At 41.4% G+C, this 20,087-nt stretch overlaps 1 protein-coding gene across 2 annotated transcripts in view; it reads left to right on the top strand.

Moving 5' to 3' along the window:
• Nucleotides 1-9,073: 9,073 nt before the first annotated feature.
• Nucleotides 9,074-20,087, top strand: part of FOXK2 (forkhead box K2) — a 49,607-nt gene continuing 38,593 nt past the window's right edge. The window contains exon 1 of one of the 2 annotated variants that reach the window (XM_065694033.1): nucleotides 9,074-9,171. In XM_065694033.1, the coding sequence (XP_065550105.1) occupies nucleotides 9,110-9,171 (62 nt within the window). In that variant the 5' untranslated portion in view covers nucleotides 9,074-9,109. Of the gene's footprint in view, nucleotides 9,172-10,309; nucleotides 10,746-20,087 lie in introns of those variants that run through there. The other variant, XM_065694032.1, reaches the window with a different exon arrangement.

Genomic DNA, 20,087 nt, shown 5'->3' on the forward strand with positions numbered 1-20,087 from the left:
TTTCTTTTTAAAGATAGCTTCCAAAAGCCATAGCCAGAAGATCCTTAATCAAAATCTAAAAATGCTCTAGTGAACGTACAAAGTGTTCCTGTAAGCTTTTCATAGCAGGACTGTGTGCTTATTGCAAGGTTGTGTTTCAGGGTAACAGGAACACCGAGGAGTCTGATGTGTGTTTGTAACGGGAGGCCAGGGTTCGCATTTCAGCAGTGCTGCTTGTGCAGCTGCTCTCCTCCCCTGTGCTCCCTCCGCATTGATTCCAGTCTCACCACAGCCTCTGACAGCACACACACTACTGGGTGAGTCCAGGTGGTAAACTGGACATGGGAACTCATCACCTTCAAAATGGTGTTGTCATTTTTCTTCATTCCTGTCACTTCTTTCATCTGGTTTGTCTCTTAGTCCTACAGACATCTGCTGGCACAACAGGAGGTGCTGTCAGGATGGGTGCTGGTGGTGATCACAGAAAGGACACTACCACTGCAAACTTGCTATTCAACTGTTGGCTAAATATTTATCTGTGATGTGAAATACCTTTTAACCTTCTACTAATTCATAAAAGCATTCAGGGAAAAGCTGATCTGGTTATTTAAACTATTACGTCAAATTATCCTGGGATTTCAGGCAAATAATAACTACTTTCAGTGACAAAATTAGGAATTAGGAATAGGATATTAAGGGTATAACTTAAAATCATGAGCTTGAGTTTTTAAGAACTCAAACTAGAATGAAGAAAAAAAAAGTTTGAGGATATGTTTTATACTCCCTTATTTCCAATTCTGATGTCTTTTTTATATTAGGTCTTTGTTGTGTAAGATGGCAAAGGTGAGTTCCACAATACAATGGAGTGTTGAAGCATTTAATGCTCTAGTGAAACCATGAATTCCCAAAGAGGGGAAGTGTTGTATTTAAAAATCTGTATTGAGGATTGGAGTGTGTGTGTGTGTGAAAGATTATTAGATACAAACGTGTTCCTGTTTTGGATGTCCAGTGATTCCTTCTCTCCTGCCTACCTCTACTCTAATCTTGTTATATTCAGTTATGGTTTCTGGGGGATGAATACAGTGTGTGCATCTTTCTTGTGTACTAAATACCAGCCTCAGGAATTACTGTAACTCTTCTATTGCAAATAACAGCCTTTTTGTCTTTTCTTACAAAGGAAGAAAATTACCAGAGTGAGATTTTCAGCTGTGTTTACACTTTCAGGTTTGTGGAAAGATGGACAGAATCACAGATGTCTGATGTTCAGAAAAAGTTGAAAATCTGTGAATGGAAAATGCTATCTGTAGGAGTAATTGTAGACTGTTACTGGTGTTAATTATAGGAAGCATGTCCTTATCTGCATTTGCTTCTTTGTTTAATCAAACTAGAGGAGAAATGCAAGAATTAGAATGTGTATTTCATGTGACATTACAGAAACATGCTTTGGTTGTACAGGGGCTATTAGAATAAGAGACTTAAAAAGCCTCCATGATGGTATGTCACCAAAGGGAGTACATATGGGTATTGTCATACTAAAGCAAACTAAATTGATAATGCTGCCTTCCAAGCTTGTCCAACCTGAGTGGCCAAAGATCCCCCCTTTGGAATTAAAAAAGATCAACATTTTTATTAAAAGTTAGAAGAAGTAAAACACACACACAAAAAAACCCAACCTGTCCAAAGGTCAGTCACTGACCCAAATGTGCAAATAAAATCATTACTGGAGAGCTCTGTAACAGTAAATGACAAAGTAAATGTGTTGAGTTACTTGTCATGGGTCAGTCTGCATAACTGTGCTTCCATCAGTTTGGTTCCATCAAATAGCTTCTTGCTAAGTGTTTTCTGGGGAGGAAAAAAAAAGCTTTATTAAGCAAAATAAAGGCAATTTGAATGAAAAGTGCTATTAGGGATGTGATGGGGAAAATACAAATGGTCCCTTGAAACTGATTAGTTGAAAGTTAAAAATTCAGCTGAATCTGTGGAGCCTGCCAACACACTAATTAAACCACTGAGTTGTTGGCTTTGTATTAACTGAACTCTTCAAGTCATCTACCAGCACAGCCACAAGGAAATGAAAGCAGTCTGCAGTGCAGGTTTTGTGTGGCAGTTCCATTTACAGACATGCTCTAAAATTAATACTTTTATGGAGAAAAGTATCTTGCAAAATTACTTTGAATTAGAAATGTCAATGGTTATGTGTGAAAATCATCTGATTTCAAGGTTGTGCCCTTGGGAGTTGCAGCCTACTAATATTTCAACTCTACTTCTACTCACACTTTTTAGCTTTGTTTGTATCTTAGGATCCTGTTAGAAATGGCTAGATTTGTTTTTCCTTCCCCATATTTAGTTTTTATGGATGCTATATTAGCATCTTGTATTTCCAGTAGTAAACTGCAATGCTTTTGTTCTCGGTGAGCTTCAGGTTGCATAAGCAAGTTATGAACAGGTTGTAAGACCAAAAAGGTTGACGCTGTGATACACACTATGTAGTTGATGCATGTTACAGTGTTTTCTCTGGTGCTATAGTCCTTCCTCAGAAAGGCAGTTTTTATAATTTTATTATTGTGGGGATAGATATTACCTGTATATAAATGCTTCTATTCAGGTTAGCATTCTGTGACTTCTGCCGAGACAACTTTATCCTTCTGTTGTTTTGGGTTTTTTTTCACAAGCAACTTCATTTTCCCTGACCCATCTTTGCATCTTTCTTGGTTATTTAATACCAAGCAATGCAGAACTACATGCTGCTAATGGAAGCAACTGTACAAATTACAGTTTGTTTCAGATCCTTGTTCGGTTTTCTTGTGATCCAAACTGGCAGTTCCTGTTGCCTCACAAAGTGCTGTATAATAAACATCACTCGAGAACACAGGTAAGAAACTTCAGATCCTGGTCACCACAGGGCTGTTTATTTGCTATTTTGAATATAGTCTGTTGCACCATTAATTTTCTGAAAATGAAATACAAATAGAAGAGTATCATCAAATTAATCACACACTAATTCAGTTAGCAAAGCAAACAGAGGTAGAGATGAGCTTTGAAGAACTTGAGTCCTCGGAGGAGAGATTCATTCCTCTGTCAGTTGGATATGTCAGTAGTTACCGTCTCTGAGCATTCGTGGCTTTCTGAGCACAGACTTGGGTGGCTCTTTTCTAACACACCTTCTGTCGTTGTCCTGACTGGTGAGACTGATCTTCAGTTTTCTGCTCTGGATCTTGCTATTTCAATGACTCTGTGTTGGCATTTCAGCAGAAGGGAACTGTTCTCCTTGTGTTGTTCTGGTTTTCCCTTAGGGAATAACTTTTACAGTGATTCTTATGCATGACCAAGGTGAAAGTTTAGAAGTGACATCTTTCTGCCTCAGTCTTCTATTTATAGTAAGTCTAAATTGGTTTTCATTGGTGATTCATTGGAAGTCTCGTTGGTTCTCAGTGTCAAAAAGATTTTGGTATTCATATTTAGACAATTTTTTTATTACTTTTTTTTTTTTCCTAAAGGTAATCTCAGAGCAGTTTGTGCAGTCCCTTCTGTAGTGCCAGACATGGGAAGATGACTCTGAATCTTCACAAGACTCCTGTGCTGTCCTGTTAGATATGTCTCTAGTTCTGCCCCACTTTTGGAGGTTGCTTGAACACCTCATGAACACCTCATGGTTTGCACACTCAGTCCAGCACAACATTTTTCCCCTAAATTTTCTCAAAGTGCTTTTTGTTGTTGTTCATATCATTGATGTAGTCTTTTAATCTTATTCTCAACATCCAGTTTGGGAGAAAATAATCACTTAATTAGTCCACATCCACGTTTCTGCAGGTCTGTTTTTTTTTCTCTGGCTGCCCATGGAGAAATTGGTTTACAAGATGAAACTGTTCACGTGTTCCCCTGCCCAGAAGAAGTTAATGGTGTGACTTTCCTCTCACTCAATGTTTGAATGCTTTGATTTGTTCTGGGGAGTATATGTAAACTTAAGTTTCACAGAAAAAGCAATTAAATATGACAGCCCTTCTGAATATTTGGAGATATATTTGGGATATAAGAAAATCTTTTGGGCCAGGCCTGAGGCTTACTTTGTTATCTTGTCTCTGTATTCAAGAGAGATTGGCAGCCAGCTCCATCTTATGTCAGTTTTACAAATGCAGCTACAGGCAAGACCAGTTTTTGCTAGCTTCGGTATAAGCAGAGAAAAGAGGTGGCCTATAGGATTACTATAGGACTTCTAATAGGGATAGAAAATTTACTATTTGAACTTGTTCAGGCTTTGGCTATGTGATTAAAAATTATAATGCTAAATACTTTATATGGATATGAAAAATAGGTCTGCTCTCCTTTTCCTTACAGGATTGTTCTTTGTGTGCTTTGAATTCACCCAATTTTCTTACGGAAATCTTAAAATATCTGTTATGGAACATGAGGTTGTTCCCACTGTGCTTTTGCCTTGTTACTGCGATAACATTTGTCTCTACTGAAAATAATTGCAATTTCTTAACCTTTGTGTAATAGTGTTTTCATACCTCATCGTCTCAGTAACTCGTCTCTGAACTTTGCTTAGTTCTGTAGTTATCCTTTTGGACAGAGTAAGAAGTACATCAGAGAAGACAGCATACAGAAAAATACATCTGTTTTTTTGTTCTTGTTTTGGGTTTGGGTGGGGGGGTTTTGCTTATTATTGGCTGAGGGAATGGCATTGATTTTAAAAAACTAAACCAAAAAGTCCAAACCAAAACCAAGCTTCTTTCGGTTAAGTTTCATTTCTGTCCTCATGAAATGACAACTCTAAATTAGAATGCTCTGTCATGAAAAGAATATTTTAAAGTTTGATTTTCTCACTGATGATTATTAGTTTCCACTTGGTACTGAGTTTAATTTGCCTTTGGTTATCTGTTTCATTTAGGTTATTCACATTTCTCTCATTCCTATCTGGTTTTGATTAATATAAATCATTTTGTCATTTACTCATTGCCTACCCTATCTTACACTCTCCACTCCCACTTGCCTGCTGTTTTCTGCCAACCAAACTACAACTCCTGTTTTTTGTTGAAGTGGCATCTGCTGTGTTTGATGGTACCGCAGCCGTTACCTCCTTCGGATGCCTGGAACATCTCTTCCAGATAAGCTGGACCTTGGCAGCTTAAGCTGCTTCTTTTCCTTTGCAAGGTTTATTTTATGATACTGTATCATAAAGGTATGTGAGGTGGGATTGCAAAGAGCAGACTGAAACATAATTACTCTCAAAATTAATTAAGAGTAAAACCTTTCTGTCTTGGTGAATTCACTCGGTGTGTTCTAGTGGGGCTGTTTCTCTACAAGAGGAGTGCCAGCCTTTGGTTTTGTGGAAGAATGAGCCTCTAATGGCAAAAAAAGAAAAAAGGCAAATCTCCTTGAAGACAAATCTTACAATAGAATTGTGCTTTAATGGGGTCATAACTGACAGCACTAAGTATTGATCAGCAATAAAACCAGGAAGTGTTGCAACTGGTAAGGTTCAGTTTCTCTCATTATGCTTCAGGACTTCATAGTGGTAGAACTGTAGAGATGGGTAACAAAACATTAAAAATGCTTTTGAATCATCAGGTCCGATTTTCTGTGAGGTGTTACGATTTTAAAACAGAAGCGTGAGGAATCAATTTACTTGACAAAGCTCAGACTCCATGCAAGGCCGAATTGTGAAGTAATGGGGGGTTTGCGTTTCCAGCGAACACGGAGTAGTGCCGCTGGGGCTTGTGAATATCCTTCTGTGCGGCGGGGTTCAGCACTGCCTGAGGAGCAGCCTCCCGAGAGCGGGTGCGATGCTGCAGCTGAAGGCGTCAGTCTGTGCTTTCGGTGCCTGCTGTTGCTGGAAGCAAACCCCTGCGGGTTTTACCCCTCGGTCCCTAACCGATCCCCTCTGCTCACAACGCTGCCTGTACAGCGCAGGAAGGCCTGCGCTGAGCCCGGCACCGCGGGCCGGCTGCTGCAGTGCCGGCAGCACGCCCTGCAGCCGCTTTTCCTCACGGGAGCCGCTGCGGCCTCACCGCCTCACGGTGGGAGCGCGGCCGCCGTGACCCGCGGGGAGCGCTGGGTAAAGGGCGCGAGGCGCCCGGCTCCCCTCAGGCTGGCAGCCATCACCTGAGGCGATCCGGCCGCAGGCGGTGTGGTCGGCTCCTGCAGCACTGACTTCCTTCGTCTCCGAAGTCAATAGGGCACTAACAAGTGACTGCTCGAGGTCAGGTAGTTTTGCCCTCCCCAGTTCTTCCTCCAAAAAAAACGTGTTCGTTTGAATGTGTTAGGCATTCTTAGGAGTATTACACTTTCCAGCCTTTCAATAGAAAAGAAAAAAAAAGCCTGTAAAATACTAACTTTTGAGGTACAGCTCTTTATTTTCTCCTGTTAATTTTAAAGTCACTTCAGGAATTGACTGGGTCTGTAACTAGAGAGCTGCACACCATCCCAGTAACTTCCTATTAATACTTTGAAGTAGTTATATGATGCTTTTCTAACACTTCCCCTTGACCAAAATGCATTTTTGAGAGAAAAAGTAAGTCCCAGTAAGAGTCACACTACGTTTTACACACATTGTTAAATTTAAGCATGTAAAGAGCTCCAGTATGGCTTTGGAGATAACCTAAAAATGTGGTTGTATATGGCAGCATTTTTGAGGCTGTGTTGGAGGAAGTTGTTAGTGCTTACAAGAGGCTTCTCACCTATTAAATAGGACAAGATGTGTGCTTGTCAGGTGCTGGGATATTGACATGTGAGATCTTCATTTAGCTGTGCAGGTTTTGGTATCTGAAGTGCTTACCTTGGTAAATCGTGTCTGAATGTTACTGAGAAGTGGTTTTGCCAATTAAGTTTGAAGGGTTTTGTTTAACAAAAATCAAATCTCACTGGAAGCTTGTGACACTTGCTGCAATAAAAAGATTATGGATAGCTTCTAATGGCTTTTAAAAGCTGTTTGATGCTGGTTGTGTCAAAGTAAGCAATTAGGGTCACTTAATCTACTTGATTATTCATCAATTTCCTCTAGTAGTATTCTGTGCTTTTGGATACGGGAAAATGTGCATCTTGAGAAGGCTGCTTCACCACTTTGTAGCCCTCAGTCCAGAGCACATATATGTAATAAGAAAACCAAATAAAGAAAACTTGATTATATGACAGTTTACGGCACAAGCGGGCTGTAAATGAACGCCCTTGTGTTGCTATAGCTTCAAGAAAAAAAGAACAGGTCTAAAAATATGTAGTCATTTAAAGCAAATTGGTCAAATAAAGTAGTATTAATGGATTAGACCTTACACAGTCCTTACGCATTTGTGTTTAAACTAGGTCAGATTGGTTTAAGTTTAGATGATGTGCATGAGGTTTGCTTATTCTTCATTTCTGTGATGCTGCGTAATTCCATGTGGAGTGGTTAACAGTGGGCTGCTTAGTTCAGATATGGAGGAGTGCAGTGGGTGCTTTGAGACCTCATAGAGTGTCAGTGGCAGCTGCAGCAACTTGGTGCCTCAGATTGTTTTCGTTGGTATACTGAAGCCCTAGTTCTGGCCTGCAAAGTTATGGTGGATGCAATGTAGGCTCAGTTTGTAGGGAAAAAAGATGTGTGGAAGAGTAGGTATGTGCTGTGCAGCTCAAAGATCAGGAACAGGGTATATCCAAGGAATGATTTCTGGGGAACCAAGACACCCGGAACAGTGTGGGAGAACTGTAAGTTGTTCTACCACATCTACCTGCTCTATCTCCTGCTTTGCCCAGCGGAGAATGGAATGGCAAGTGGGCAGGTCATAATGACCCATGACTGCACAATTTGGTGTGGTCACCAAGTGACTAAATCCACACCAATTTAGAAAAACATGGGGAGAAAGATCTCAGCTGCCCTCTTAAAAGGAATATAGTTTCTGACAATGGAATTTGGTGTTTGCTCTATGGTGTTGGCAACAGAAAAGTCAACAGACTTTCTGATGGTGTTCAGTCACTTTTTTTAGAGTTGCATACTGACGGTTGGACACTTGAAGAGTAATTTCAGTCTGTACTGCAAAGCTGTTCAGCATTCTGTGTCAATAGCTGTGTTCTCTTATGCTGTTCCATCATGAACAGGAAGGTGTATCAGCTTTGCGCATTTAGTACTGGATGTTATTAATAAATTAACACAGATTAACAAAGTTGTGATTCACATAATGGAAAATGCTATGGTTGCGTTAATACCTTGAACTTCTGCAAACTGAGCAGCCATGAGAGTGGTGGGAAGTGCTGCTGGCCAGATGGGAATTCACCTTGATCCTCTCCCAATCTGCTGCTTTCTCTATCCCTCCAGGCGCAGGGGAGCTTTAGAAGATGGCAGTCCATGGGTAGCTCTCAGCTGGTGTAACCTTCAGGATCCTGAACTGGTTGATAGCAAAGCAGGCACAACATTTCTATAGTTGCAGTGGAGCCAAGGGATAAAAAAAAGCTGCGAATCAGGGAGTCATAACTAGCTTTCTGATGCTCCACATTTTCTGTGCCAAACATATGTTGGGATAGAAGAAAGTCTGATTCTAAATACCAAAGTGTGGGCAAGATTTAACTAAAGTTTTCTGTAAAAGCAACCAAAGCTCTAAACTGTTGCTATATTTTGCTGCATGCAGTGTGCATATGTGATTGTATAAATGGACTTACCCAGTACAGAATTGTGTTGTAGCTGCTGATAGGAAGTGCTGTTACAATCCCAAGGGTAGAAATCTGGTTTGCCATAACTCTGCAGGTAGCAGGCATCGTGTTCTGTTCTTAGGCATACGTAAAATACTTCTACATATCTGCTGACTCAAATGTGCAAAACCAAAAGTTTGAATTCTAAATGTACTACTGGATCTTTGCTAGCAAGTTGATTGGTTTTGTCTGAAGCATAAAAATGGTTTTAAAGATGATTTTAAATTCCTGCAGAGCACTGAATAAAAGATTTAAATGTATTCTGAATTACTAAATAACAGCTTCAGTGCTGTAAAAAAGCCCAAATAACAAAAAACCTTCTAAACATAAAGTGTTTGAGAATACAGTAAGGCTATCTGGGCCTTTGCAATGTTTTCAGGTTTTATATGTGTATATATACAAAAACGTGTTTTAGCACCCTCTCTACAGTTTACAGCCAGAAGTGTTTCTCAGTTTTTTACCTCTCCCTTCTGACAGGATGCCTGGTCCTTGTGACAGCCAGAGCGGGGCACGGAGGCATTGCGGGGAGACTTGGAGCAGGTAGAGTGTTCTGCTTGTGAGTGCCGCGTTTGACAGCTAAGTACAGTTAACGTGTTTTGTGGCAGCGTGTTCAGGTGGAAGGCACGGGTGTGGGTTCTGACCGATTTCCCTTGGTGCTTTCTTTTGTGACTGGGGGCAGAGGGCTGGGTGGCCCCACCACGGAGTGCCAGTTTGTTCTCCTTGCTCTTTGTGCCCTAGTTCCTGTGAGGAAGTGAGAACTAAAGCCGAGTGAGGTGTGAGCACTGACTTACCTGAAACTTCTAAATGTAAAGATTTGTACTTGTTTTACGGATGTTGCAGATCTACTCGGGGAGTCACCTCCAGCTTTTAGCTAAACCGTGGGAGTCTATCCCATGCTCATGATGTGTCAGACCTCTTTTATTTACTTGCGGTGTTTGGCGGCTATATTTGAGCAGTTATCAAGCGCTTTCCGGCCGCATCTCACCCCAGCCCTGTACGGACACCCCCAATTACTGTATGCGGCCATTCCTGGGCCCTGCTTCATGCCGCTTCCGCGGGCGCTGCTCCGCAGGGGAGGGCTAGTGCCCTTGCTGCCCGGAGACAAACCCCTACAGGCCCGCGTGAGGCGCTGCCAGCACTGCTCAGGGCCTCAAGATGGGGATGCACCTTAGCCCTTCCCAGGGGACCGCGAAGAAGCGGGCGGCTGTAGCCCGGCCTCTCGCAGGTGCCAGAGGCGCGGAGCCCGCCCCGGTCCCGAGAAGGGAAGGGACTAGTGGAGGAAGATGGCAGGCGGGTCAGCACCGCCCTGTGCCCCCCCCACCTCCCGGCCGGCCGGGGAGGGGCTGTCCTGCCGCTCCCTCGGGCCGCCAGCGCCGCGGCAGGGCCCGGAGCCCGGCGCAGCGCTTCTCCCGGCGCCGCCGCCTCGGCCGGGGCGGGAAGGGTCGCTCCGCTCCCCCGCGCGCGGATCTGCTCCGTGTTTTCCGGGCCTTTCCCTTGCTCTCGGGCCCCAACACTCGAACGTGCTGCGCGGGGCCGGCCCCGGCGCAGTTCGCCATTGGCCGCGCCGCCATAGCCCCATGGGCGTGCGGGCCGCGCATTGGCCCGGCGTCGCCGTCCATCAGGCAGCGGCGGACTGCGTCAGGTTGGGTTGAGCGGCGTCCCCTTCCCTGCCTGTGTCTGGCGGCGGCTGCGGCTGCGGGGCCGGTGCGGGCGGAGGGGCGCAGCGGAGGGCAGCCCGCTCCCTCGCTCGCTAAGATGGCGGCGGCGGCGGCGGCGGCGGCGGCCGTGGCGCGGCTGGAGGGCCGGGAGTTCGAGTACCTCATGAAGAAGCGCTCGGTGACCATCGGCCGCAACTCGTCGCAGGGCTCGGTGGACGTGAGCATGGGCCACTCCAGCTTCATCTCCCGGCGCCACCTGGAGATCTTCACCGCCGCTCCCCCGCCGCCGCCACCGGCCGGCGCGGACGGGCCGCCGCCTCCGCCTCAGGGGGACCCCGCAGCTGCTACCGGCGGCGGCGGAGGGGACTTCTACCTGCGTTGCCTCGGCAAGAACGGCGTCTTCGTGGACGGCGTATTCCAGAGGCGGGGGGCGCCGCCGCTGCAGCTGCCCCGAGTGTGAGTAAACCGGGGGCCGGGCCTGCTGTCCTTCCTCGGCACACCGGGGCCGGCCGTGGCCCACCCTCCGGCGCCGCGCCGGGCTGCCCCGTCCTCCCAGGGAGGGCTGGCTGTCGCGGCTTGGGTGGTGCTGCTGCTCATCCCCGCCGGTTGTCCCCGTTGCCGTTTGGCTGGCACATGGTGCTTGACAGGCGGGGAACCGGCCTCGTCCTGGCGATACACGCGAGCGGTGCCCTAGGCCTCCTTCCCGCCAGTCTCTCTCCCCGCCGCCCGGCACCACCCGGGCACCGGCGCCTCCGCATGCTGCCCTCGAGTATGTCCTTCGGCGGCACGTCCAGCTCCCGCTCCAGCCCCATCGGCAGCCGGTGGTACAGGTGGGAAGCGTGAAACCCCGGCAGTGTTGGGGCTGGGGGTTGACAAATGGTCACCCTACTACTGTGCCATGTCTGGCACGTAGCAAAATCTGAGTTTGGGAGCAAACTCATCTGCAGCAGTGCTTGGAGGTATTGTAATTAGCAGACAGAATTGGATACACCCTTGAGTATTGTTTACGTGCTTCAAAGGAAACCAGTCAAGTGGTTGTCCACATATCTGGGATTTCTGAATTTCAGATCAGTGCCGAGTACACCTTGTAACACCTTCCGTGCATTTGGAGAGTATGGGTTGACTGTTTTATGCCTGTGATTTTGTGATAGCTTTTGCCTCCTTACCTAATTGTAACATTTATTTATCTGTGGGTAGACTGGATCATCCACGTGAAATACTTCTGCTAGTTTCAGTGTTTAAATTGTGTTTCCTTACATGAAAACAAATGCATTAGGAGTTTTTAAATGGTAATGCATTCCTTTAGCATTACCAAGCATTAACTCATTTTCTAGGGGTATATGCAAGGCCTACCTACTACATTTACTGTAAATGAGTAATCTGTGTTTTGAGGAGTTGCCTGTAGGAAAAGTGAAAGTGTCTTGGTTTAGTATATTTTAGCTGTCTTGACTTAGAAATACCTAAAAGGTTATGAGTGTTTTACCTTTATAAAACATGCCATTAGTGGCATAGTCTTAACGGCTTACAAGTTCTTAAATTGTATTTAGCATATTGATGGTGGATATTTTCCACTTCGGTGTCTTAATGTTAGTTTCCCCACCTGGTTCCTCTGTGCAAATCAAGTCGTCTACCTTTCTGCTTTCTAGGAAACGTTCCTTCTGAAAGGGTTTACAAGTGCCAGTACATGTAGAGTTGTATAATCATGAATGTAGTTGGAGGACTTGTTTGACCTTTAAATGGAACTTCTAATTTTGCTTTCTGCTTTTTAATATTAATAATCATTTGCCATGTGGTTAATCTGTATTTTAATCTAACGCGTGTATGAAATATCAAATGTGGGTTTTTTTTGTTTTTAAACAGTTTGGTATAAGACACTAATTGCAAGCGAGTAACTGAGCATTATATAGGTTGATTGCAAGAAGGCTAGAATTAGTTTGAGTAATGTAGTCACTAGCATTCTGTTAAATACTTAAGACCTCAAGAAAAAAAAAAGCACTGCTTCTTCATGCTGGCCATGTATTTCTTTACTTGTAATTTATTTTATTTCTTTATACCAGTGTTGCTTTTTTAAATGGAAAGAAGATTCTGATGGATTTTTGTGTGTCACCTTTGTATTGAACAATGATGAAAACTTGTGTGCAGTTAACATTTCTTCACGAGTGCATGTGGGTGGTGTTACCAGCATTTGCTTGAAGCTGACTGTTCAGTGATTACACCATTTCTTAGACTGCACACTGCTAGTCTTCAGTTTCAAGATCTCTAAGCTGGCTGAAGTACTTATCTCCTGGTTACAAAATGTAGGTGTGATCTTCCGCCAAGTCTTGTAAATAAAAGGTGGCATACCTTCAGTCCTGCCTGGGAACAATGGAGCGGTGTGTACGCTGGCTTTCTTGAGTCAACAAGCAAAGGGTGTTATCTTGAAGGGCAGGCAAAACCTCCAGGGTCATAGTTAGACTGGTGATTAAGATCAAATACTGCTTTATTAAAAAAAAAAAAATATTTATAAAAGGAAAGTCTGACTGGAGTTGTGTAGGGAAAGAAATAGTAGTTTCATTATTTGCAAAGCTTTTTTTGTTTGTTTTAAACATGGGAGTCTTCATGCAAATTCAGAGCAGACGTTATCTGCTTACAGCAAGTCATTACTGTGAATTACACATGACTAATATTGTTGGTAGCTGTGTTCTTGAGTTTCATTGTAGGTTTAGCTGGTCACACTGAAGATGATCTCCTGGATTTTCAGATTCAAACTGTGTCACTCCAGTATAATGTAAACAGTAATTGTTGAAATATGATTGGAAAGAAGGTAGTTTTGGTGTCAGTTCAAGACTGATGATTGCTGATGTCCAGCTCAAGTAATCACTAGATCTGTTTTTGTTGTTGTTTAATCCTGCTGTGTTGCCAGTAATATGCTTTGCCTATGACTACATAATTATTTGAAATTGTAATGGCAGGTGAAGTTTAAAAAAATCAGGGAGGCCTGTTCCTTGGTTTGTTTTTAAGTCATCTTGGAAACCAAGAATGGAGGGTTTGTTTCTGGTTTGTCTAATTAATAGTGACTTTCAGATGACTCCAAGTAAAACATTGTAACAGACTTGAAATGTCTGATTTGTCACTAATAATTTTTGTAGTTCCAGTGCCCCTGGCCTTTTTGGGTTTGGTTTTGTTTTTTTTTTTTTTTTTTTTTTTACTTTCAGCACAGTGTTTAAGTATTACTTTATGCTATTGAACTTCCTGGTTTTGGAATGGAAAAACAGAAAGACAACTCTGTAACCTATGCAAAACACATTTTTAACACCTGGAGAAATTAAATTACTGATGTTAGAGTATACTTTTATCTGCAAGAAAGGCATCTTTGTTTCTACAGATATCAATGCCATGAAATGTGGAATTACTGTGCATTAAGATAACTGTTCTGGTTGTTATTTTTAATACTTCCATGGAAGTCTTGCTCACAATTCAAATGTTTAAGTTCTCAAGCAAGAGGTAACAGCAGTGGGAAGTGTGTTTTTTGTTTTTCCAGTTCTTGACAGACTCACCTACCTACTTGTTCATATACAAACCAGCTGTCGTCTTGTTAGAGAAATAAAATGGGAGCTGGAGGGAAAATAGCAATTTTTTTGTTCATGTCCAGTAAGCAGGTCTCCTGTCAGTGTCATGACACAGAGGCATGGGATGAAAGAGGTTTTAGTCTCTTGTTACAAATCAAAGCAGCTCAATTAGTCTTTTACAATTACCTTTAAGATGCACAGACTGTTACTCTCCAGTTCATAAAGTTCATAGTTTGTAATTGGTTTAATTTGATGCTTGTCAAATGTTCCTGGACTTCAGTGAAAGCACTGTTAGGATATATTGCTAGGTAAATAATAACATCAGTATTTGACTTTTGAGGTACTTAGCCTGAAAAATACCTTTTGTGCTGGGCCTGGCAGCAGTTGTTGACAGAGCTTTTGTATACAGCTTTTGGAGAGGCAGGATTCCAGACAGATGTAACTGATACAGCTGGAAAAGCAGACTGACTTCTGGGTACATCTTAGCTCTGAAGAAGTTCTGTGTTTTTTTATTTTTGTGTTTCTTGGCTGTGCTTTGTACATTAGTGTTTGATTCATGAAGATCCTGACATCTTGGGTTTGACTGTTCCAGGACAGTGTCCTGTTCATTTTGACAAAACTATAGATTTTGTCTATTAGTAATTACTTTTAGTTTTGTGGAAGTACATTTTTGAATCATAAGCAAGATACCACTAACACAGGAACAGCATTTCTAAGTCAGAGTGAAGATGCAGCTAGTCCATTGCCTGCCTCCAAGAGTAGTCAATAGCAGTGCCTAGGGAGGAGCGGAAAAATGGATAAAGGTAAATGGATGGGTTTCTTTTTCTTTTCAGTTTGGATTCCAGAGTCAGAGTTGATCTCTTCTCGAGTTAAAGCCACTTACTGTATGCATTTTCTTCTCTCTTCTTAAAAATATTATTTGATTTTGTGTTCTTGATTTTTATCCCTGTAAACCTCTTGTATCCATAGCATCCTTGGGCAGTGAGTTTCACAACCTCACTGGAGCCCAAATTGGAAAAAAAACACCCTTTTTTTGCCGAGTTTTTTGAACTTGACACCTGGAAATTTCATTTGATGCAACTTCAGTTAGCTCTTTTTTATGAGAAACAGTAAATAATTCTCCCATTCTGTCATTCATTTTATAGACTTCTTTACATCACTGAGTATGGCAACTCTTACAGTAAACCCTGTCAAATACATTTTCCTTTAGCTTAACATTTACTAACTAATCCTAAGTCAAGCCTATATGGCTGCAATTAAAAATGTACTTACTTACGTTCTCATGTTTTTCCCCCTACTATACAAGTGTATCTATTCACTAAGTAAACTCCTCGGAAAAGTTTGTATTCAGCCTTACCTGAGCAGGAAATAGTGCAGCAGATTGCAGAGAGCCTCTGATGCACCAGTGCATTTTTTTATATTGTCTTATTGCTGTTACTTAAGTTCTGTGCAGGGTTTGATTGCTGTAGGAGTTCCAGTGTGGCTGCACGTATGCTTGATCTCACTGAAAACAACTAAGGTTTGGCTTCACAGTTGAGGTGAACAGGTCATAATGTTTCCTTTGGTAGTGCTGCTTGATAGCTTAGGAAGAATGTTCTTTGTTTGGTTTTTAGCTTATAGATTACGTTTTAAAGATTTTTTCTCATGCACATAAGCATTAGATTCCTTAGGAAAACAAAACACTTTCTTTCAGGGAATGCATTTGTAAGTATAGATTAATACTCAGACTGGATTGGCATGTGCATTTTACCTTTCTTGACACCACTTTGGATAGATACAGTTGTTCCTAAGGAGGATAGCTGGCTGAAATGTTTCTGAGACCTTCTCAGTGATTTGTGTTCAGAGTATTTTGAAGCTCCGTACTGGTTTTATTTAAACTATGAATTACTTAGAGGTTATCTCTAAGCACAAAACTAAGAAATGTTGGACTTGGCTGTGACTTATGAATCAGTCTCCAGAAACTTTTATTTACTTTCTTTAGCAGATGCTGTGCCCGTGCCATAATGACTAATAAGGTTAACTGGGCCATGTTTATAGGTGGGTTTTTGGCTACTCTCAAGTAGGATTTGCAAATGTCAAGCTCAGTAGCAGTAGTGTTCTCACATAAGCAGATCTGATTGAAAAGGAACGTGGGAGGAAGAAGGTAGAGCACATGTTATTTGAAAGAAAAATAGAGATGAGTGTGAAGTTTCTATAGTCATAATTTGTGTTACAGTTGGTTCTGTCATTTCATTTTTTTTATATTTCCCTCTCAGCTGCACACATCTTATGAGTGATTTTTTTATTTTTTATTTTTGTTACTGAAGCAGCATTGCAAATTGTCATACACCAGCCAGGTAGTTTAGGTAGAGCTTAAACAGTTTTGTGTTTAGATTAATTCAGGCTGCCTTGCTTTTTCTATTGGTATGATTGATATATATGATGAATCTTCCTTAACTGATTCTACAGTTTTACTGACCTTACAAACCTCTGTAGCCAGCTGTGGGAGTAAGTACATTCTTTGTACATGAAATACTGTAAACTGGGAAGTAATCAAAGAAATTAATGGTTTCTTTATCATCTGTAAGTTCCAGTTCTATGACACAAGCAAGATTAGCGTTGTTTTGGTTTAAAGGTGCAAAGTCAGTATTAAAACTGTTCCAAGCATCTGTAGGTGAAAGAGAGCTCTGGGATTCTTACCCTCAGTTATAATGAAGTAAGATAAATGTAAATAAAACTCATTCTTTGCTTTGTATTGATTAAATTGGCATGCAGTACTCATCCTCAGCTGTGAAATGCACCATGTTTGAGTAGGAAGAGACAACTTTTGCTGTTAGATTAAGTGTGAGTTAAATAAGTTAATAAAGAAAGTTGATCTTTCACTCTTGCTTTTAAATTAAATGTGTATGATTAATTTGCTTATAATTGGGAAATTGCATTGTCATGTAAATATTAGTCCTTCATGAAGATAGATGTGTTATAACGAATAATTCTGGTGTGGAGGAATTCTGCTGCTGCTGAGTTTGGTTGTTTTGGGTTTTTTTGAGCATGTGTAATTCTTGTGCAGAAAGCAAAGGTTTTTTTGAGTCATGCCTGAGCTCTTCAAAATGAGGTGATTGTGCATCTGATTCGCTGTATTTTTCGTTAAATACAGCAGTGCCTTCAAGATCTCTCAAGTCCTATTAACTCATGTAAAATTATGTAAAAACAAAAAAACAATTTCAAAGAATACAACAAATCTGTCATGTGGTAGCGCATGTGAGGCCAGTTCTCTTGCAGCCTATCAGGAGTTTTCACAACACTTTCGTTTTTACTAAAAAGCTCATGTCTTTCATGGAACTTCATACTGAAATACTGGGAAGGTGGTGGTTTTATCTACTGTCTCTCTTGTTTTCATGATAAAAAGTTGATGTGTAGTGACATTTGTTTCCTGCGACTTCCTGCCTTTAAGGAGTTTTTTGACCTAGATAAAGCAGTCAGAGGGGAGGAACCATATTTATTCTGCAGCTATTCCACACTGGGTGGCATAGAAAATAAATGTTATATTCTTAAAATTTCATCACTGCTGTGTTATTGTTGAAGGCTGCTGAGGTTACTTGAAGGGGTAGTGCAAATCTTTGTAATTTTGTAATACATAATTTTTTAAAGGGCAAAAGAAGCTCTGTACATGATGGGAATATCTTTGCATTTGTGTGTGTGATTCTGCTGCAGTTATTGCTTGTGCTTCTGTGCTGTTCTGTCCTTCATGTTAGTACTGTGAATCAGTGACTTTGTCACAGCATCATCTTCAGGTCTGTACAGTTGAGTGTTTGTGGGAGTAGAATCTTCAATATTCAAAATTTCAGAATGCCTTGAGTATTTGTATTTGAAGATACCACCTTTTTGTTTGTCCATGTGCACCAAACAAAATAAAAACCGTGAGCAGATTGACAGTTATCTCTGTGCCAAACTAAACATGCCTGTTGACTTCAGCAAGATGGTTCACATGGATAAAGATGCATATGGAGTTGAGCATTTGTAAAATCAGAGCTGTAAAGTAAAGAAGCCAGAGATGTGTCATTATCACAGCTTTATGAAGCATAACAAAATTAGTATAAAGTTGTCTGGAAGTAATTATATATTAGTGTTAATTTAAGGTTTTACATTAAGAATTGTGGAAGAGATCTTTAGCCAAACCCCTGCTGAAAGGAGAATTAACTTCAGCATTAGATCAGACTGCTCAGCACCATGTCGGTTTGAATTCCAAGTATCTTTAGGGATGGTGATAACTATAACTATGGAAGATGCTTTATGTAATTACAAAATACCTGTGTTTCCAATTTAGCAGAATTTTGGGAACGCACAGGCTGGTTTGCATAACTGTGCAGCTTAGCACTAACTTGTGAGAAAAATACTTGGTTACTACTTGGTATTGCTACTTGTTACTGCTGTTGGTGATCTGAAGTAAATGCAGTTGCCGACAAATATTTACAGATGATACCAATGTTGATAACTACTGTCCTCACAAATCACAAAGACAAAATAGATTTGGTCAATCCATTAGGAAAAAAAAAGGCATCTCAAAAGGTATCAGGCCAGATCTCCAGGGTAGGAAACTGCTCTGAAAAGTAGTAGTAGAGTGCATTTGAAAGTCATGACTGAAGAGAAATCGTTAGATGCCTGTACTGAAATGATGTGTCAAAGCCAAGTGATGTGATGATTGTGTGGAAACGGAGCTGTATCAGGGAGTACTGAGATGTGCTGGAACTTCACGTGGTTCTGGAATTAAAAGCTGTTTTAAAGAATCTTTCAAAACTGCAATGGTTTAAGGGGGTGATTGCTGAAAAGAATCAAAAGCTGGAGGAAATCCTTAATAGTGAGGGACTTAAGGCCTTCTGTATGTTTGTCTCCTCAGAAAGGAGTGCAAGGTGGCTGGGTTGGTGTATATACGCTTTTACGGGGGTGATTGAGACTGCTGAAAGGCTTGCTAATTGGTCAAACACAGGTATGAGCCCAGAGGCTGTAAACTTAAAACTCTCAGGGTTTGAGGTAAGTGGATATTTTTAGTACTAGTGGAACAGCTTATTAAAAGTAGTGGTGTCTCTATTGCACCATCTTCTGCTGATCAAAAATCAATACCTTTTTGGAAAAGGTGCTTAAAAAAAATAAACCTTGCTGTGCTCAGATGCAGTATAGGTGCACCTATGAGGCCATTTCATGGCTTAGGGCTGGAAGAGGTATAGGTAGGTGAAGCTTCTCAGCTGTTCAGCCTTTACTTCCACTGCAGATCCTTTTTTCAATATTCTTCCATTGGGTTATAGCAAGAGACTTTTTTATTATGTGTTCTAACAAGGAGTCAGTGCTTGGCTGGGTTTTTAATTAAAAATGCTTCTAAAGCATCAAACACATAGTTGGGCATTTGTTTGTTTACGCTTGCCAGCACTGTTTTCTCATGCAAATGATTCTGATGCTTTTGTTCATTATCATCTTGAGTCTTGGTATTGGAGTGCACTGGAATGTTTCAAAGATAATTTTCATACAATATACAGTGATTCTTGGAAAATTCTTTAAGTAAGCCTTGGATACAGCTCATGAGGTATAAACCTCTTAGTTCTTATATTAAGAAGTCAGGTTAGCATGTAATAGAACAAGTATTTACACCTTGTACTGAAATTAAATTCAGGTTTTCTTAATTACTTAAATGAAGATGAATGTGTGGGTTTGGTTCAGACATGAACAAACTAACTACTTGATATAAGTTGCTTTTAAATTCTATTTCAGTAGCATGTTGCAGTATGGGAGCAGGTAATTTGCTGACACTTTTACATATTTCTTCTTCCTTTTTTTTTTCCCCATCGCAGCTGGGAGAAAGTAGTTTAACTTCCGTTGAAGCATGAATTGCCTCAAAAAAGTACACCTGAAATATTCATGTATGAGTAGTGATTTTACTACATGTAAGGTAGCCTGTTATTTATGAAGATACAAATACATAATTATCTGGGGTTTATTTTTCTTTTTAGACCAAGAATATGTGGAAAAAAATTGATTTATCACTTTGTCCTGTGGACATATTAGGGGTGTTCTAGGCAGAATATAATTTGAGTCGACAAGGCATATACACAAAGTTTACATACTTTAGTAGTAGACAGGCTTGTTGGTTACAGTATCAGTGCAGTAAACACACAAGGAAAGCAGTTGGTAAGTATAAACATTGACTCTTAAAGAAAAGAATTTCCCTCCTTAGGTGGTACTGCTGTCTTCTGGCCTGTCTAGATAGAAGGCCTGTGTAGCA

Source organism: Lathamus discolor, chromosome 13 (genome assembly GCF_037157495.1).
Source record: "Lathamus discolor isolate bLatDis1 chromosome 13, bLatDis1.hap1, whole genome shotgun sequence".
Lineage (NCBI taxonomy): Eukaryota > Metazoa > Chordata > Aves > Psittaciformes > Psittacidae > Lathamus > Lathamus discolor.